This window comes from Tupaia chinensis, unplaced genomic scaffold (genome assembly GCF_000334495.1).
Source record: "Tupaia chinensis unplaced genomic scaffold, TupChi_1.0 Scaffold000217_1, whole genome shotgun sequence".
Lineage (NCBI taxonomy): Eukaryota > Metazoa > Chordata > Mammalia > Scandentia > Tupaiidae > Tupaia > Tupaia belangeri.
In genome coordinates, this window is record NW_006159692.1 from 5,191,118 (window position 1) to 5,205,203 (window position 14,086).

Below are 14,086 nucleotides of genomic sequence, written 5' to 3' on the forward strand. Positions count from 1 at the left end.
CTTTGAAGATGAGAACACGAGCCATTATTTTTTAAATCCAGTCAAGTACAAGGGTGACTTCCCTTTTCCTGCAAAGGCCCCGTGCATCTCCTCTCACTCCCAGGCAAGCTCAACATTCGGTCCTTTGGGTCTCAGCTGAAAGGTATCACTTCTTCCAGGAAGTCTCCCTGGTAGCCCCTGGGCTGGTGTCCTCTCCCCTAACTCCCACTCGCTTTTGTCAGAGCAGGGACCTCTACGTTCAAGTGGCCTGTTCATTGTCTATGTCCTTCACTAGACGGTGAGCTTTCAGTGGTGGCTGTAGGTCTCGTTTATCACCCTGTCTCCATAGTCTAACATGGGGCTCAGCATCTAGCAGGGACACAAGAAATGTTTTTTGAAGGAGTGAGCCGACAGGCCAGCTGAAGAGGCTTTGTAGTTTATATGCAAAGGAAAGCACGGACGCTGGGTTCAGAGCATGTGTGTCTTAGTTCCAGCTGTCGCCATTTGATAGAACAGCATGAAGTAAGCACCTACTATGGGCCAGGTGTTGGAGACCCAACAATGAACTCAGGGAATCCAGCCTGGCATATGGATGTTGAGGAGGGTTGACTGTCATGCCACCTTTGATTGCTTGGTGGGAGGCTGTACTGAGCAGGATTTGAGACTGTCGGGGATAATCCTTTGATCCATTAGCAATGTCTGCTACTGGCAAAGGATTAAGAAGTAGCAGCAATCTGGGCCATGCCTTGCCAAGTGAGGTTGGAGGGAGAGGCAGTCATGGAGTCATGGGAGCAGATACAATGTGAAAGGTGCTTTCATGGCAGCATGAACCCAGACCTGTGGGAGCCCAAAGCAGCAGTGAGTCACGCTGCCCGAAGCAGTCAGGGAACACTTGGCAAAGAGCATGACATTTGAGCTAGCATTTTGAAAATGAGTAGGACTTTGTCAGACCACGGAGAGGGAAGGGCATCCAGGGAAGGCAGCCTGTCACAAGGCTCTGCGCTGTTGGGGGACAAAGTGTATTTGGACTTGGGAAAGGTTCTCCCAGGCAGAGGGTGGGGTGTGTGAGGAGGGGCAGCCAGAGGGACGTGTTGCTCGTGACAGGCCAGCTTGCCTTCAGAATGAGTTCAGACTTGATCTTTGGTGACCTAAGCCATGTCTTTATCAAGAAACAGGGTCAGATTTGCCTACACTGAGGATGGACTGGAATAGTTTGAGGAAAGGTGGCCAGGATAGTCAGTTGGGGAGTTGTTACAATGATGCCCTGATTGCTGGGAGGGGCAGTAGGTTGGCATGAAGGAACTAGACTTGGAGAGGTGGGGGCTATAGTATTCAAAACCGGTTGGCATGAGCAGGGATAGAGAAAGATACCGAGAAGGGCTTTGAGTGTTCTGGCTCTTTCTTGTTAGCATCTTCTAGTATCTACAGGGGCCCTGCCCAGAGGTTGGTCCCCTTTATTCTATTTCTATAAACAAGCTAAAAATGGAGGCTGTCAGGTGGCATGGTGGTTAAGGGCACTAGACTCCCATATGGCTGACTACAGTTCGAGTCCCAGAACTGGCGGCTTGCTTTCTCACTCCCCCACCCCCTCTCTCTGTCGCTTTCTGGTCAAATTAAAATAAAGAAATAAATAAAGTTAGAGAAAATAATTCTTTAAAATAAAAAAAGAAACTAAAAAATTATTTCAAACAGGATGATATACACATTTGACTCACCTTAAACTCTCCTACCACAGAAGGATCTTCATTCTCATCTGATTTGCCTCGGTACAACTTGAAAGTATCTGAGAAGTCTGTCAGGCCCTCAAATTCTGGTACATCCTCTAGTTCACAGTTGTATATCTGAAAATCATCAATGGATTCTTAATTTCTCATTGAAATGCAGGAGGATTCTCAAGTCAAAAGAACTGACAATATCAAATGAGCATGAGGATGCAGATGGAGCAACTGGAACTCTCAGTGCAGCTGGTGGTAGTGTAGAATGACATAACCACTTTGGAAAATGTCTGGCAGTTTCTTATGGAGTTAAATATGATCGAGAAATTGTGTACTTAGGTATTTACCAAAGAGAAATGAAAACATGTCCACCTAGTATAAGAATGTCGAGAGCAGGTCCATCTTCAAGAGAATGGATATAAAAATTGTGGCATATCTGAACAATGAAAGGGACAAACTACTGAAACACATGGCAACATGATCAATCTCAAAACACAATGTGGGGATAAAGACATATACAGAATACACACGATATGAGCTCATTTATATTAACTAAAAAATAAGCAACACCAATCTATGATGATAGAAATCAGATCAGCTGCCTCGTGGAGAGATGAGGGTTGTGGGGAATTGACTGATAAGGGGCATGAAGGAGCTTGCTGTAGTAATGGAAATGTTCTTTGTCTTGTTTGGGGCAGTAATTTACATAGGTGATGCAATTATTAAAACTCATTTACTGATGGGGCCGGCAGGTGGCATGGTGGTTAAGGATGCCGGACTCCCACATGGCCGACTATGGTTTGAGTCCTGGACCTCGTGGCTTGCTTTCTCACTTCCTCTCTCTCTGGCTCTGTCCCTCTCTAGTCAAATTAAAATAAATAAATGAATAAAGTTAAATAAGATAATTCTCTAAAAACAAACAAACAAACAAACAAAAAAACCTCATTTACTGAATTGTGAGTTCAAAGCCACTGGATCCGGGACTTGAACAGTGGTCGGACATGTGGGCGTACAGCATTGTAACCGCTACACCATCTGCTGGTCCCCCACTGGTGTTTCTTAAGCTACATTAACATGTGATGACAATAACATAAAAAGATGTGGGCTTTTTCATCTCGATGGGGACAGTTCCTTTAATGACTAGGTCTCATTTTTTTCTTTGTTTGGAAAACTTTAATATTCACTTCTATGTGAGTGCATTATAGGCTGGAAAGTTGAATGTAGGATGGCAAACTCAGAACATGAACAGAAAGATCACAGCCAGCCAGCCTTGCCTAGCTTCATAGCTTGTCTTCCTCCTGGAGGACGTGCCCGAGGTGTGAGGCTGTGCTGAATGCATAGGACAGAATCGACTCTGCAGCTGGTGACACCTGTCCTTGTCCAGAGAACAGAATGAAGCACGCTGACATCTCATGTTGTTCTGAAAAGAGCATATGACTTCCTGGCCCCTGAGTAAGGCTTGACCATTTTGACCTAACCAGTGTGATGCCAACTTATCCTCAATTCTCTGCCATAGGTCCCAAGTGCTGAAGTGACGGTCACATAGCCATAACTTGATAGCTGTCCTCCAGCTCCCAGAATCTTGGCAAGGTCAAAACCTACTATAAGAGTTCTCACCAGAAGACCAGAAGTATCCCCTCCCCGCTTCCCCTCGACGCCCACTCTGGGACCTCCTGGTCATCTCAGTTCTCCCTGTGGCATTTTAACCGATGTTGAGTCCCTCACTCACAGCAGCGGGGACACAGGTACCTTGAGTTTGGAGTAGCCTTTTTGAATGTATTGTCCACATTTTTCATGTTCCCCCGAGGAAGCATAAAATTTACTCCACCAATCAACGATTTCTTCTTCCTACGGACATGACAAACGGAGGGAGAAGCCTTTAGTGAGAACTTGGATTTCCAATCCATGCAGAAAAACCCAAATGTAATAGATGAATAACAGGTACTCTGCTCCTGTCCTAGAGGAGATTGCAAGACTCTGGTGTACATGCACAGTGGACAAGGCAGTCACACTCCCCTGTCAGGAGCCGGGGGTGAAATGACCACCCTGGGCCAAGGAAGTGCGTTTGGCTTTCATGGCCGCAGCTCTACCAGATGACTTTCTCGTGGCCCATCGACACACTCTATTGACTGTGTTTCCTTTTTTATCCTATTGATTTGAGATCATATACTTATACAAATAAAACCTCCACGTGTTTTCCATGATCTCATTTTCTTAGCCTTTTTAGTCAGAAATGCATTGTAATAGAAAGTTCACTAAGCTGCAGGTTGGAAAAATGGGTTCAACTCAAATTCTGTTCTTCCTTTTTTTTTTTTTTTTCCTTAGAAGATATTTTTGCTATAGGGCCCTTGCACTCACCAAAGAGACAGAGAGACAGAAAGCAACAGAAAGTAAGAAAACACCCCCTCCCCGGGGGGGATGGCGAGGCTGCGATCTGAGTTTTTCTTCCATTCTCCTCTCAGGATCTTGGGCATGTACACACATGTACCCAGCGTGAGTTTTAAGCCACTGGGTCTGGGACTCAAGCTGTGGTCAACTACATAGAGTCCAGCGATGTAACCAGTACGCCATCTGCTGGTCCACCAAGTTCCATTCTTTATGTTAGATGCCATTCCCTTATGTTATCAGCCATACCAGCTTGGGCAAGCCTTCAATATCATTGAGCGTCAGTGTCTTCATTCACCAAATGGGATATCACTACCTGCCTCCATCTACCTCAGAAGATTGTTTAAGAAATCAAATAAGGGGACTGGCAATTGGCATAGTGGCTATGTCATTGGACTCCCATGTTGTCGACCACGGTTCAAGTCCTGAACCCAGTGGCTTAAATTCATGCTGGACACTGCCCAAGATCCCAAGAAGAAATGGAGGAGAAGGAATTGCAGTGTGGCCATCCCCCTGGGGGGTGATTTCTCACTTTCTGTCTCTGTCTTTTTCTTTCTGGCGAGTGTATGTGCCCTATAGCAAAAACCTCCAAAAAAGGAAGAAAGAAAAAAGAAATCAAGTAAGGTCATTAGGAGAAAGAGCTTTGAAACTTACACAAGTACGGAGGGGTGGGCAGATTTCAATGATTAAGCGTGCAGTGAGTTTAAACCCTTGGGAAGGAGGCATGATGGTGCCTTGTAGACTGTACTGATAACGAGAGCTTACCAGCGTGAAGCATTGTGCTGAGCTCTGCATATATTTACTTAATTTCTTTTAAGGTTTTTGCCATAGGGTGCATGTACTTGCCAGAGAGAGGGGAAGGGAGAAATCACCCCCCCGCCCCAGGAGAAGGCCACTGCACAATCTGTCTTCCCCACTCTCCTCCTGGGATTCTGGGTACACATGTCTGTGCACTTGGCATGCTTTTCAAGCCACTGGGTCTGAGATTCAGACTGCAGTCTGCCATGTGGGAGTCCGGCGCCTCGCCACCTGCTGACTCCTATACGTTTACTTCATTTTGACGGACTCGTTTATTATCTCACTAAGAAAATTTTGAACAAAACCAAGGCTTTATTTTAGAGCAGAAGGGACCAAGTCTAGGTAGGGCGCATGAAATAAGTTGCTAAAGTCCTGCAGCAGGCACGTGAAGAGCTGGGACACACCCACAGTGCGTGGCTAGAGCCCCCATGCTGTCCCCTGTGCAGCACCCAGCGCATGGTCTGGGCCCACCCTGAGGTCGAGCATTCAGGCTCAGGGCTCAGCTCCCATGTGGCTGTCAGTCTCCTGCCTGTGGTGCTTCCACGGCCTCTACTCCTCACAGTGGAAACGCCCACTTACTTCCAGGCCTTTCCCTGCCTGCTGCTCTTCCCTGGGCAAATTCTGCCCTGGGGCGTCTGGTCAGACAGAGTCAGGGCCTGCAGGCTGGCTGCCTGAGGCCTTGGAGGCCTTGTCTGGACTCTACATGCTCCAGTTTACCCAGGGCGCTAGACACAACGGTGACTTCCCACGTGTGGTACGCCTTGGGGAAGAGACCCCTCCCAGGGCACTTACAGTACAGAAAGCCCTTTCATAGGGGCCAGACGGTAAAACGGGATGCTCTGTGAACCTCCCACACGGAGGTTCAAGGTTTATGGTTGGAGACTTCCCGAACCATGCCTGCCAGCACGTGCCCGTGACCCAGGGCTGCCGAAGCCGGTGTGGGTGGCGGCATCACGACCCTGGTGGAAGCACTGCCTCTCTGTCTCTCCGTTTCTGTCTCTCTCACTCAGGGAGAAATAAATAAAATAAACACTTTGTAAAAAGTAGGGAGGCATTCTGGTTCATTTAGACCAGTGGCTCCCGACCTACCCTCGGACAGTTGGATTCAACCAGCCTGCAGTAAGACCTGGCTTCCGGTGTGTTCCCCCCCAGTTCCAAGGTGTGACCACTGCTGTGACGCTCTGGCTTGGATGACTGGTTCTTAGTTGGACAGAAGGGACAGCCTCGGGGGCACTTGTGGAAAATTAACAAATGACATGAGGCTTCCACTCAGATGTGTAACAAGAATAGACCCCTGGCAGACCTACACAGTGATGTGGCCGAAAGCACAAAATGTCACCGATAACACAGTCTCATATTCAGCAGGCAGAGAGGAGGAGCACATATGTGTATGTGTGTACCCAAACACACACATGTGTACGTACACGTACACGTGTACATATACATGTGTTTATATGAGAGGCCTTCAAAAAGGTCATGAAAAAAAGTGCGGCATGAAAAACTATGCAAGGATTTCAAAATTTTTTGCACCAAATAAACTCATACTGGAATCCACTTTACTTTTTTTGCTTTTAAGAGGTTTTTGCCTTAAGGTGTGTGTGCTTGCCGGGAAGAGAGAGAGACAGAGACAGTGAGAGGGAAAATGAGAAATCACCCCCCAGGGGGGATGGCCACACTGCAATCCTTTCTCCTCCTTTCTCTTCTTGGGATTTTGGGCACTGATGCATACACGCCTGGTGTGATTTTCAAGCTGCCAGGTCTGGGACTTGAACCACTGTCAGCCATGTGAGAGTCTAGAACCTTAACCACTACGCTACCTGTTTGCCCAAATACACGAATCTTAAATGTGGCAAAATATGTACAATAGTTACCTTCTCTGTCAGCTGCTCGAGCACACATGTAGTCAGGAAGGGGGGCAAGCCATGTACCAGATCACACGGACATGGAGACCCCACGGGCATTGGGTTGAAAGAGAAAGAGAAGAGAAGTTATTTTTCATGCATGCTTTCTGTTATCCACACCTTGATGGATTATTTAAATGACTAAAGTCAAGATGATTCTATTATTTAATACACCGTATTGGCTTCTCCTCTGAAACTATGCAAAAGGGTACACACAGTATCAAAATGAAAGGCTTGGAGGTAGAACCCATGTCTCACGTTTCCAGTTAGACAGTCTCACCGTCTGTAACACGGTCACACGAGTAGTGGAGCGTGGAACTGCTCAGCTCCTGCCCCAGACTCCTCATTCTCTTAGCTCCTGAAGTGTATCTACAACTTGGCCTAGTTCTCACCCCTTTGAAAACACTCCCATTGGGGCCAGCAGGAGACGTGGTGGTTAAGGCACTGAACTCCCAAATGGCTGACCGTGGTTTAAGTCCCAGACCTGGTAGCTAATTTTCTCACTCTCTCTCTCTCTCTCTGGTGAGCACATGTCCCCGATAACAAATTAAAAATAATAAAACATCAAAGAACTCCCATCATCAGATGCAATATCGTCACGTAGGTCCCCTCACTAAGCGTCCCCCCACATCTGTGTTATAGCACCAAATTCATTCGTCAGAATTGTTCTAACACCAGGCTGGCCTGCGGCCTAGTAGTTAAAAGAATAGTTAAAAGAAGTAGATCCACTTGGCCGATCTCACAAATCAAAGCCCAGCCCTGGTGGCTTGAAAAACATGCCAGGCACATGTGCACGTGTGGTCCAAATCCCGACGGATGAAGACATGGAGGAGAAGGGGTCGCAGCACCGTCACGGCCCGTCGTGGGGTGCGTTCTCCCTCTCTGTCTTTTCTCTGGTGAGTGCACGTGCCTTCTGGTAAAATAAAGAAAAAAAAATTGTTCTAATCCAAAGGTGTCAAGTTTCTCATTGGCCAAATCCTCCTACTTGAATTTTTGCTTGGGGAATCTACCCCAGTCTCGGGGCATATCCGGGACATGGGAGAACAGAGAATTGGGGTGTAGGGGCTTGAGTTTTCCGGGTACCTGCAGCGACATTAGCTAAGCTTACTCTCAGTGGCAGTTAAAAAAAACACCGCAGACCTCCATTCTGAAATCCTAACTTCAAGGTCATTTCACTATGAGGAGAGACCAGATGCACTTCCCACAGCTACTCTGTGTGTGTGTGTGTGTGTGTGTGTGTGTGTGTGCAGTCCCATGGGGCTTTTCCTGTAGGTGCCCCTCAGAATTTTCCAGATTGACTTTGTCCAGCAGAACTTCCAAGAGAGGCAGAGAGAGGCAGATGGGTCAATTCTTTCTATTAGATTCATACCAAAGCAAGATTAAGGGTTAAAGCACCACAGTGGAATCGAGATTTTGGAGAGAGGATTTTATACCAAAAGTGCTCGCCCGTTCTCAAGGGTTCCTGAATTCAGATTTCTAAAGACTGTTCATGCACATCTATTTTCAGTAACTCAAAACTTCCCAGAAGAAGAACAGTCAATGACTTAAAGAGCATTCGTTGGGTCAGCCGGTTGCACAGTGGTTAAGGTGGCTAGCTCCCACACGGCCAGCTCCTCAGTTGAGTCCTGGATCTGGCAGCTTGAAAAACACACCTGGCACATGCGCATGTGTGTCCACAAAATGGGAAGGAGAAAAGGGGGGAGAAGGAATTGTGATGCGATCAGCCCCATGGGCGGGGTTATCACTTTCCCTCTCTTTCTCTCTTTGGCAAACACATGCACCTTCTAGTAAATCAAAAATAAATAAATAAATAAATAAATAAATAATATTATTCCAGATAAATTGCTGATTTGAAATTTAGATTAGTAGGAGAGACTATCTGTGCCGACTTGCTCATTAGTTACGGACGGAACTTGCTTTATTGTATCCGGCGATGAACCGACAGTGAGAAGGTCACTGAATGGCACAGATTTTCCCCTGAGGCTTAAGACAGTCATGTGTGTTGAAAGTCATCTTTCTCTCCAAAATCTCCTAATAGAAAGAATCTGGAAGAACTCCAGTGTTCAGACCAAGCTCGTGCAGCCCCAGGCAGCTCATGCATTGTCTTATCATACATACATGCACTGTCGTCGGAGAGGCCATTTTGCTGAGTGCTGTTGACATACTGCTTAAGCACTGGAATTGGAAGGTAATCGTTGAGATGGCCAGGTAGGACTGTCCAGCTGTCTGGCTAGCACCTGATCAACATGCCTCCAACACGCCTCACTTTTCTTGTGGTCGCCGAGCCTATCTGTGAAGTGCTCCCATGGACATCACAGGGTGACACCATGAATTTTGGAGCACGAGACTGACACCCACACCACAGCTTCCAGCCCCCAGCAACGGCAGTTAGTTTGGACTCATTCCGCCCAGACCCAAGGCCTGAGTCAAGTTAGTGGGAACACATGTACATTACATGTACATTACACATTCATGTCATACAGGACATCAGCAAGCTTGTCACTGGCTCGTTCACACTCAGCTTTGCACAGATGTGCCACGTCTACCTTGATGAACAGGTGGGCTCAGGTGTTTGAAGGAGACTCCAACAACCCTTTCTTATCAACACAGTGTACCTCGACTAGGCGTTAGAGGAACAAGCAGATTAAAGTCATTCCCGGGGCAGTAGGGATGGCCTCTGCCCCCACCCTCAATCCAGCCCTGCTGCCCTGTTCAGTCCTATGGTGCAAACTGAGCTCTCACATGGCCTGTTGCGTTAGCCTAGTCTTCTGTTAACTATTGCTAAGAAGTGAGTGATGGGCCAACTCCGTGGTGCAGTGGTAACACACTGCTTAAGAAAAGTCAGATCTGGCATGGCGACTGCAGTTCAAATCCCTGGCCTGGTCAGCCTGAAGCATGCCCAGCACATGTGTGAGTGCCCAAAAGTCAACGGGCTGGAGGACCCAAGAAGGGGTGTTGTGGCATGACCAGACCCAATGGAGGGTGCTCATCCTTCAATCTCTCACTCTCATGTGTATGTGCATCTACTTTATCATGAATAAAGAAACAAAAAAAAATTTTAAATGTGTTATAGGGTTTGTGTACTTACCGGAGAGACACAGAGAGGAGAGAGAGAGAGGAAAAGTGAAAAAGCGCCCCCATGGGGGCTGGTCATGTGACCACCCTTCAACTCAATTGTCCTTTTGGGATTTGGGGCATGCATGCACACGTGCCTGGCATGTTTTCCAAGCCTCCAGGTCTGGGATTTGAACCAAGCAGTCAGCCATGTGGGATCCAGCTGCCTAAATTACCACATCACTGGCTGGTTCAAGAAACAAAGTTAAAAAAAAGAAAAAGAAATGATTGAAAGGATTTAGGATTCACAGAGATCACTGCCTTAATTCTTCTCCGTGCTCCCCCATGGTATTCGGGGTTCCTGAGCACACCAAGGTATGTGATGGCAACTGACGGACAATGGGAGGTTGCAAAGCCGCAGGCACTTCACAGACCCAGATCTTAAACAGTCTTTTTATAGACTGGCTATAGAACTCGACGGGAAGGATCTTCTATCTAGTCACCGCTTCCCAGGCTGCTACTGTCTTACTGGGAAGAGGTGAGGTTGCTTACAAGCTGGACCTGGCAGCTTCCCTGTGGGGTGGAGAGTTGGATACCGCCTTTGCCACTGTGCGGGAGCCCCCGCGAGTAGCCTCAAACACACTGCTGCACAGCGCTGGCTGTGGAGACCACATTCAACACAGTCCAGTTGTTAGTGACTCCAACGCAGTGGGAAGAAAGTGGGTTTTCTAAAGGTACTGTTTATGGACATAACATATTACAGTGCAATCATGAGCCTTTGGGGCCAGTGTGCACACTGAAACGTGCTGTGAAAGCTCATCATAGATGCCAAGAGAAACAGGGGGATGTTTGGTGTTTGCTTTTTCTGGGCTGAGGCTTCTTTTTCCCTTTCATCCTTGTAGAAGTGGTTGCAATGGCTTGAAAATAGGACCCTGAGTGAGTATTTCCATCAATTTCTTCACTTTAAAACCACAGCGGATATGAAAATCTGGGGTGTCTCACGTACTGACAAATAGAGTCATTAAAAATCCACGACACTTCTGCTTCATGGAGGGAAAAAACCCTGGCATTCTGCACACCTCCCTGTTCTGAAATTTGCACTGTGGTAAATTTGCTCCTGAAACTTGTCTTTCTAGCAAATCATATTACTCAGCCTGTCCACACCCGTGATTCTCAGAGCTGCACGCACGTTAGAATCACTTGGGAAGATTTGAAATTGTACCCGTGTCTAGGTTCTTCTCCTTCTTGGGGCCTGGGGCTGGGGTCTGCATAAGCATTATTTTAAGTACCCCAGGTGTCTGAGTAGTGAGAGCTGAAGACCATTAGTCTACGTAATAACATCATAACTATCGATGAGTGTAGAATTCAGATTCTAGTCTCTAATCAGTTCTCAATAAACTGGCTTGATAATGACTACTTCAATTGCGTGGTTGACTGCATTCACCAAATGCCTAGAAATTCAGCAGATAAAATGACAGAGTCCAGTGGCCAGTTCTGAAGCCTACCTTAGAAGCCAGCAATGGCTTGGTGTCTTCTATATCAATAACGACATCCCGCAAGGGTGGGGCAGATAGAAGGGAGGCTGCAAGACAAACCATGTCATAATCTAAGATACTTAGGAAAATGCAGTCTAACACCCACAGGGTCGATGGCAGTTTATTCCTGGATCAGATGTGACTGGAGGGGACCACATCCGAAGGTAGAAAATAACCCAACAATCCATCACTTCTTCCAAAATATAACACAGTAGAGACATTTTCTAGGGGGACATTTTGCTTTTGTTTTAGACAATTAGCCCGGTGCCTATACTTGGGAAGTGCTCAGAAAGAACTGTGTCAATCATAGCAACATGTCTTCAGAGGATGCAGGAGTGGGGTAGAGAACCTACATCTAAAGGAGCCTTCTTGCTTTATGTCCCCAAGTCACAGTAAGTAAAGAAGAGGAGGGAAGAGAAGAGGCCAGCAGAGGAGAGGGACAGGAGATGAGGACGGAAGCTGTGGATTCCAGTCTGAAGTTGCAGTGGCTTCCTTGACCGCCAAAGGAGGAGGCACATGGACTGGCTTTGGGTGCAATTCCCCAAATGTTTGTGATGTGGGGTTTGGGGGCTAGAAAGGGGGCTCAGGAACAGCCCGCCGGGTTTACTAGATTAGGTTCAACTGAGGAGGGTGCTGAGCCTCAGCCTGGGGCAGGGGTGGGATGAGGGGCACCTCTTTCTGTTACTGAAGACGGCATCAGGCAGGCACGCATTCCTCAGGAGGCTGGGACCCGGACAGCAAACCCGGCCATGCCCAGAACCTCACCGTTGAACTCACACACAGGACGTACAAGAGGGAGGAAAGGTCACGTGCTTGGGTACCTACCATGTGCCTGGCATTGACTAGCACCTCCTTCCATGATCTCATTTAATCCCTCAATAATCCTGTAGAATCTGTACATTATCCGCTTTTAAAGATTTAAAGACAGACTGACTGAACAGAGAAAGCAAGTCATTTGCTTCAGGTTCAACAATGGGAGTAGAAGGGAAAGGAAGTGAGGATAAGTGATCGAGGTCTGTCTGACCCAGAGCTTGAGTTTTAGCCATCGCCCTGCTGCCAGCAGGGCAGAGGCACAGAACATGCCGGCGGAATGGGCGGGGATACTGGGAAGCAGGGAGAACGGCAGCGTTGAGCATCTATGGCATGCCGGCTGCCATATCCTTGTGGCACCCTCCGATCTGTGAGCGCTTCCCGCTTCCAAATTAGGCTCCCCTGCAGCTCCAGAACGTGACAACCTGCAAAGCAGGGATGGGCACTGCCAGACACAAATCCCTTCTCAGGTTATCATTCTCCACGTTCCCACCCTCACGTAAACAAAGGGACAGGAGGGGAAAGCCTCCAACATTCGGCCAACCGAGATAGGCTCTACAACTCCTCCTCTAGCACTGGCTTTAAGAAAGCACTAGATTTCCTTCTTCTGGGGTTCTCTGAAGCCTTGTCCACACTCCATGGTAACTGCAGTGCTTAGAATCACTAACCAGGAGACCTCTGTCGTGGGCCCAGCCTAACGCTGACCAACAGACTCAAACGGGTCCACGCGAGCCATCCTGGGGCCTGAGAACGTTTGTGCACCTGCGCCCACCTAATGATTTCACATATTTGGGTCAAGAAACTTTCTCTCATGAAAGCACCATGCAAACTGCTATGAAAATGGTTTCTCTCTCCATTCGGTAATCCCAAAGAAAAGCATTCTTGCAGTTACAGTAATCCTTATTATCTTAAAAAAAAAGAAAGAAAAAAGTAGCTATTTTAGGCACCATCAACCCAGCACAAGATGCTTTGCCTGAGATATTTCTTGATAAACACATGGTAGACTTTGGCTCAGAAGTGACTATAGATTTTTTTCCCCTTCTTTTCTGAAGCAGTGAAACAATATGCTCAGGCCCACACAGCAGATGAGTTCCAGAAATTCTGTAAAATCAATACCAAACCTTCTGGAAGCTTAAATAGAAGACATCTGTTTCAGTCTTGAAGCTACCAGTGATCAGCTGAATGAGGGTGCTCCAGTCCTCCACTGGGGTCTGATCTTAGGAGGCCAGAGGCCCTGGGACATTATCCACTGAGGTGACCTAGCCTCCAGTCCCAAACATGGCCCCTGACATATCAAAGGCTGAGAATAACTAACTATTGAATGGGTGATAGAAAATGCTACTTCATTAGCCAGTATCTATTATGGGAACCTAAGGTGGGAGTTAGCCCTGCTCTATCACTTACATATTAATTACGTGACCGAAGGCGAGTCATTCAAACTTTTCCTCTGTAACAATGAAATACCTTTCAAATAAAGGAGGTGGGACAACAGCTGGAAAGCAATTTCAAATAAAAATCTTTTCCTGCCTGAATGTTCATGATATGGAAGGAGGTTCCCCTGTATGTCCCTGTATGTCCCCATTAAATATTTATCACACTGGATTGTAATCACCCTTTTCCTTACTCTCTTCCCTGCTGGACTGAGGTCTGCTTGGGTCTCCACTGTCCCACCAACATCTAGAACAGCGGAAGGTATTCCATGAGTGCTCAATAGCCATTCATTGAAGGTGGAAGGAAGTTAATCAGCCCCATTGCTGATGTGGGAACAGCTCTCCCTGCACTTCCAGGATGCTGTTGAAAGGTAATTGGGAAAAGCCCATGAAACGCTTCATATTTCCTCAAAAGATGTCTTAAGTTCACCCAGAAACATGATGCATCAGAGGAGAGTTGCTTGAGCCCTGGGCCTGCT

The 14,086-nt window shown here is 47.2% G+C and overlaps 1 protein-coding gene across 2 annotated transcripts in view; it reads right to left on the reverse strand.

The window, feature by feature from the left end:
* MYOF (myoferlin) overlaps nucleotides 1-14,086 on the reverse strand; it is a 197,264-nt gene that overhangs the window by 35,079 nt on the left and 148,099 nt on the right. For both annotated transcript variants that reach the window (XM_006147643.3, XM_006147642.3), the window contains 4 exons: nucleotides 11,338-11,414; nucleotides 6,749-6,760; nucleotides 3,444-3,542; nucleotides 1,695-1,820 (listed from right to left, as the gene is read on the reverse strand). In XM_006147643.3, coding sequence (XP_006147705.1) covers nucleotides 1,695-1,820; nucleotides 3,444-3,542; nucleotides 6,749-6,760; nucleotides 11,338-11,414 — 314 coding nt within the window. The remainder of the gene's footprint in view (nucleotides 1-1,694; nucleotides 1,821-3,443; nucleotides 3,543-6,748; nucleotides 6,761-11,337; nucleotides 11,415-14,086) is intronic.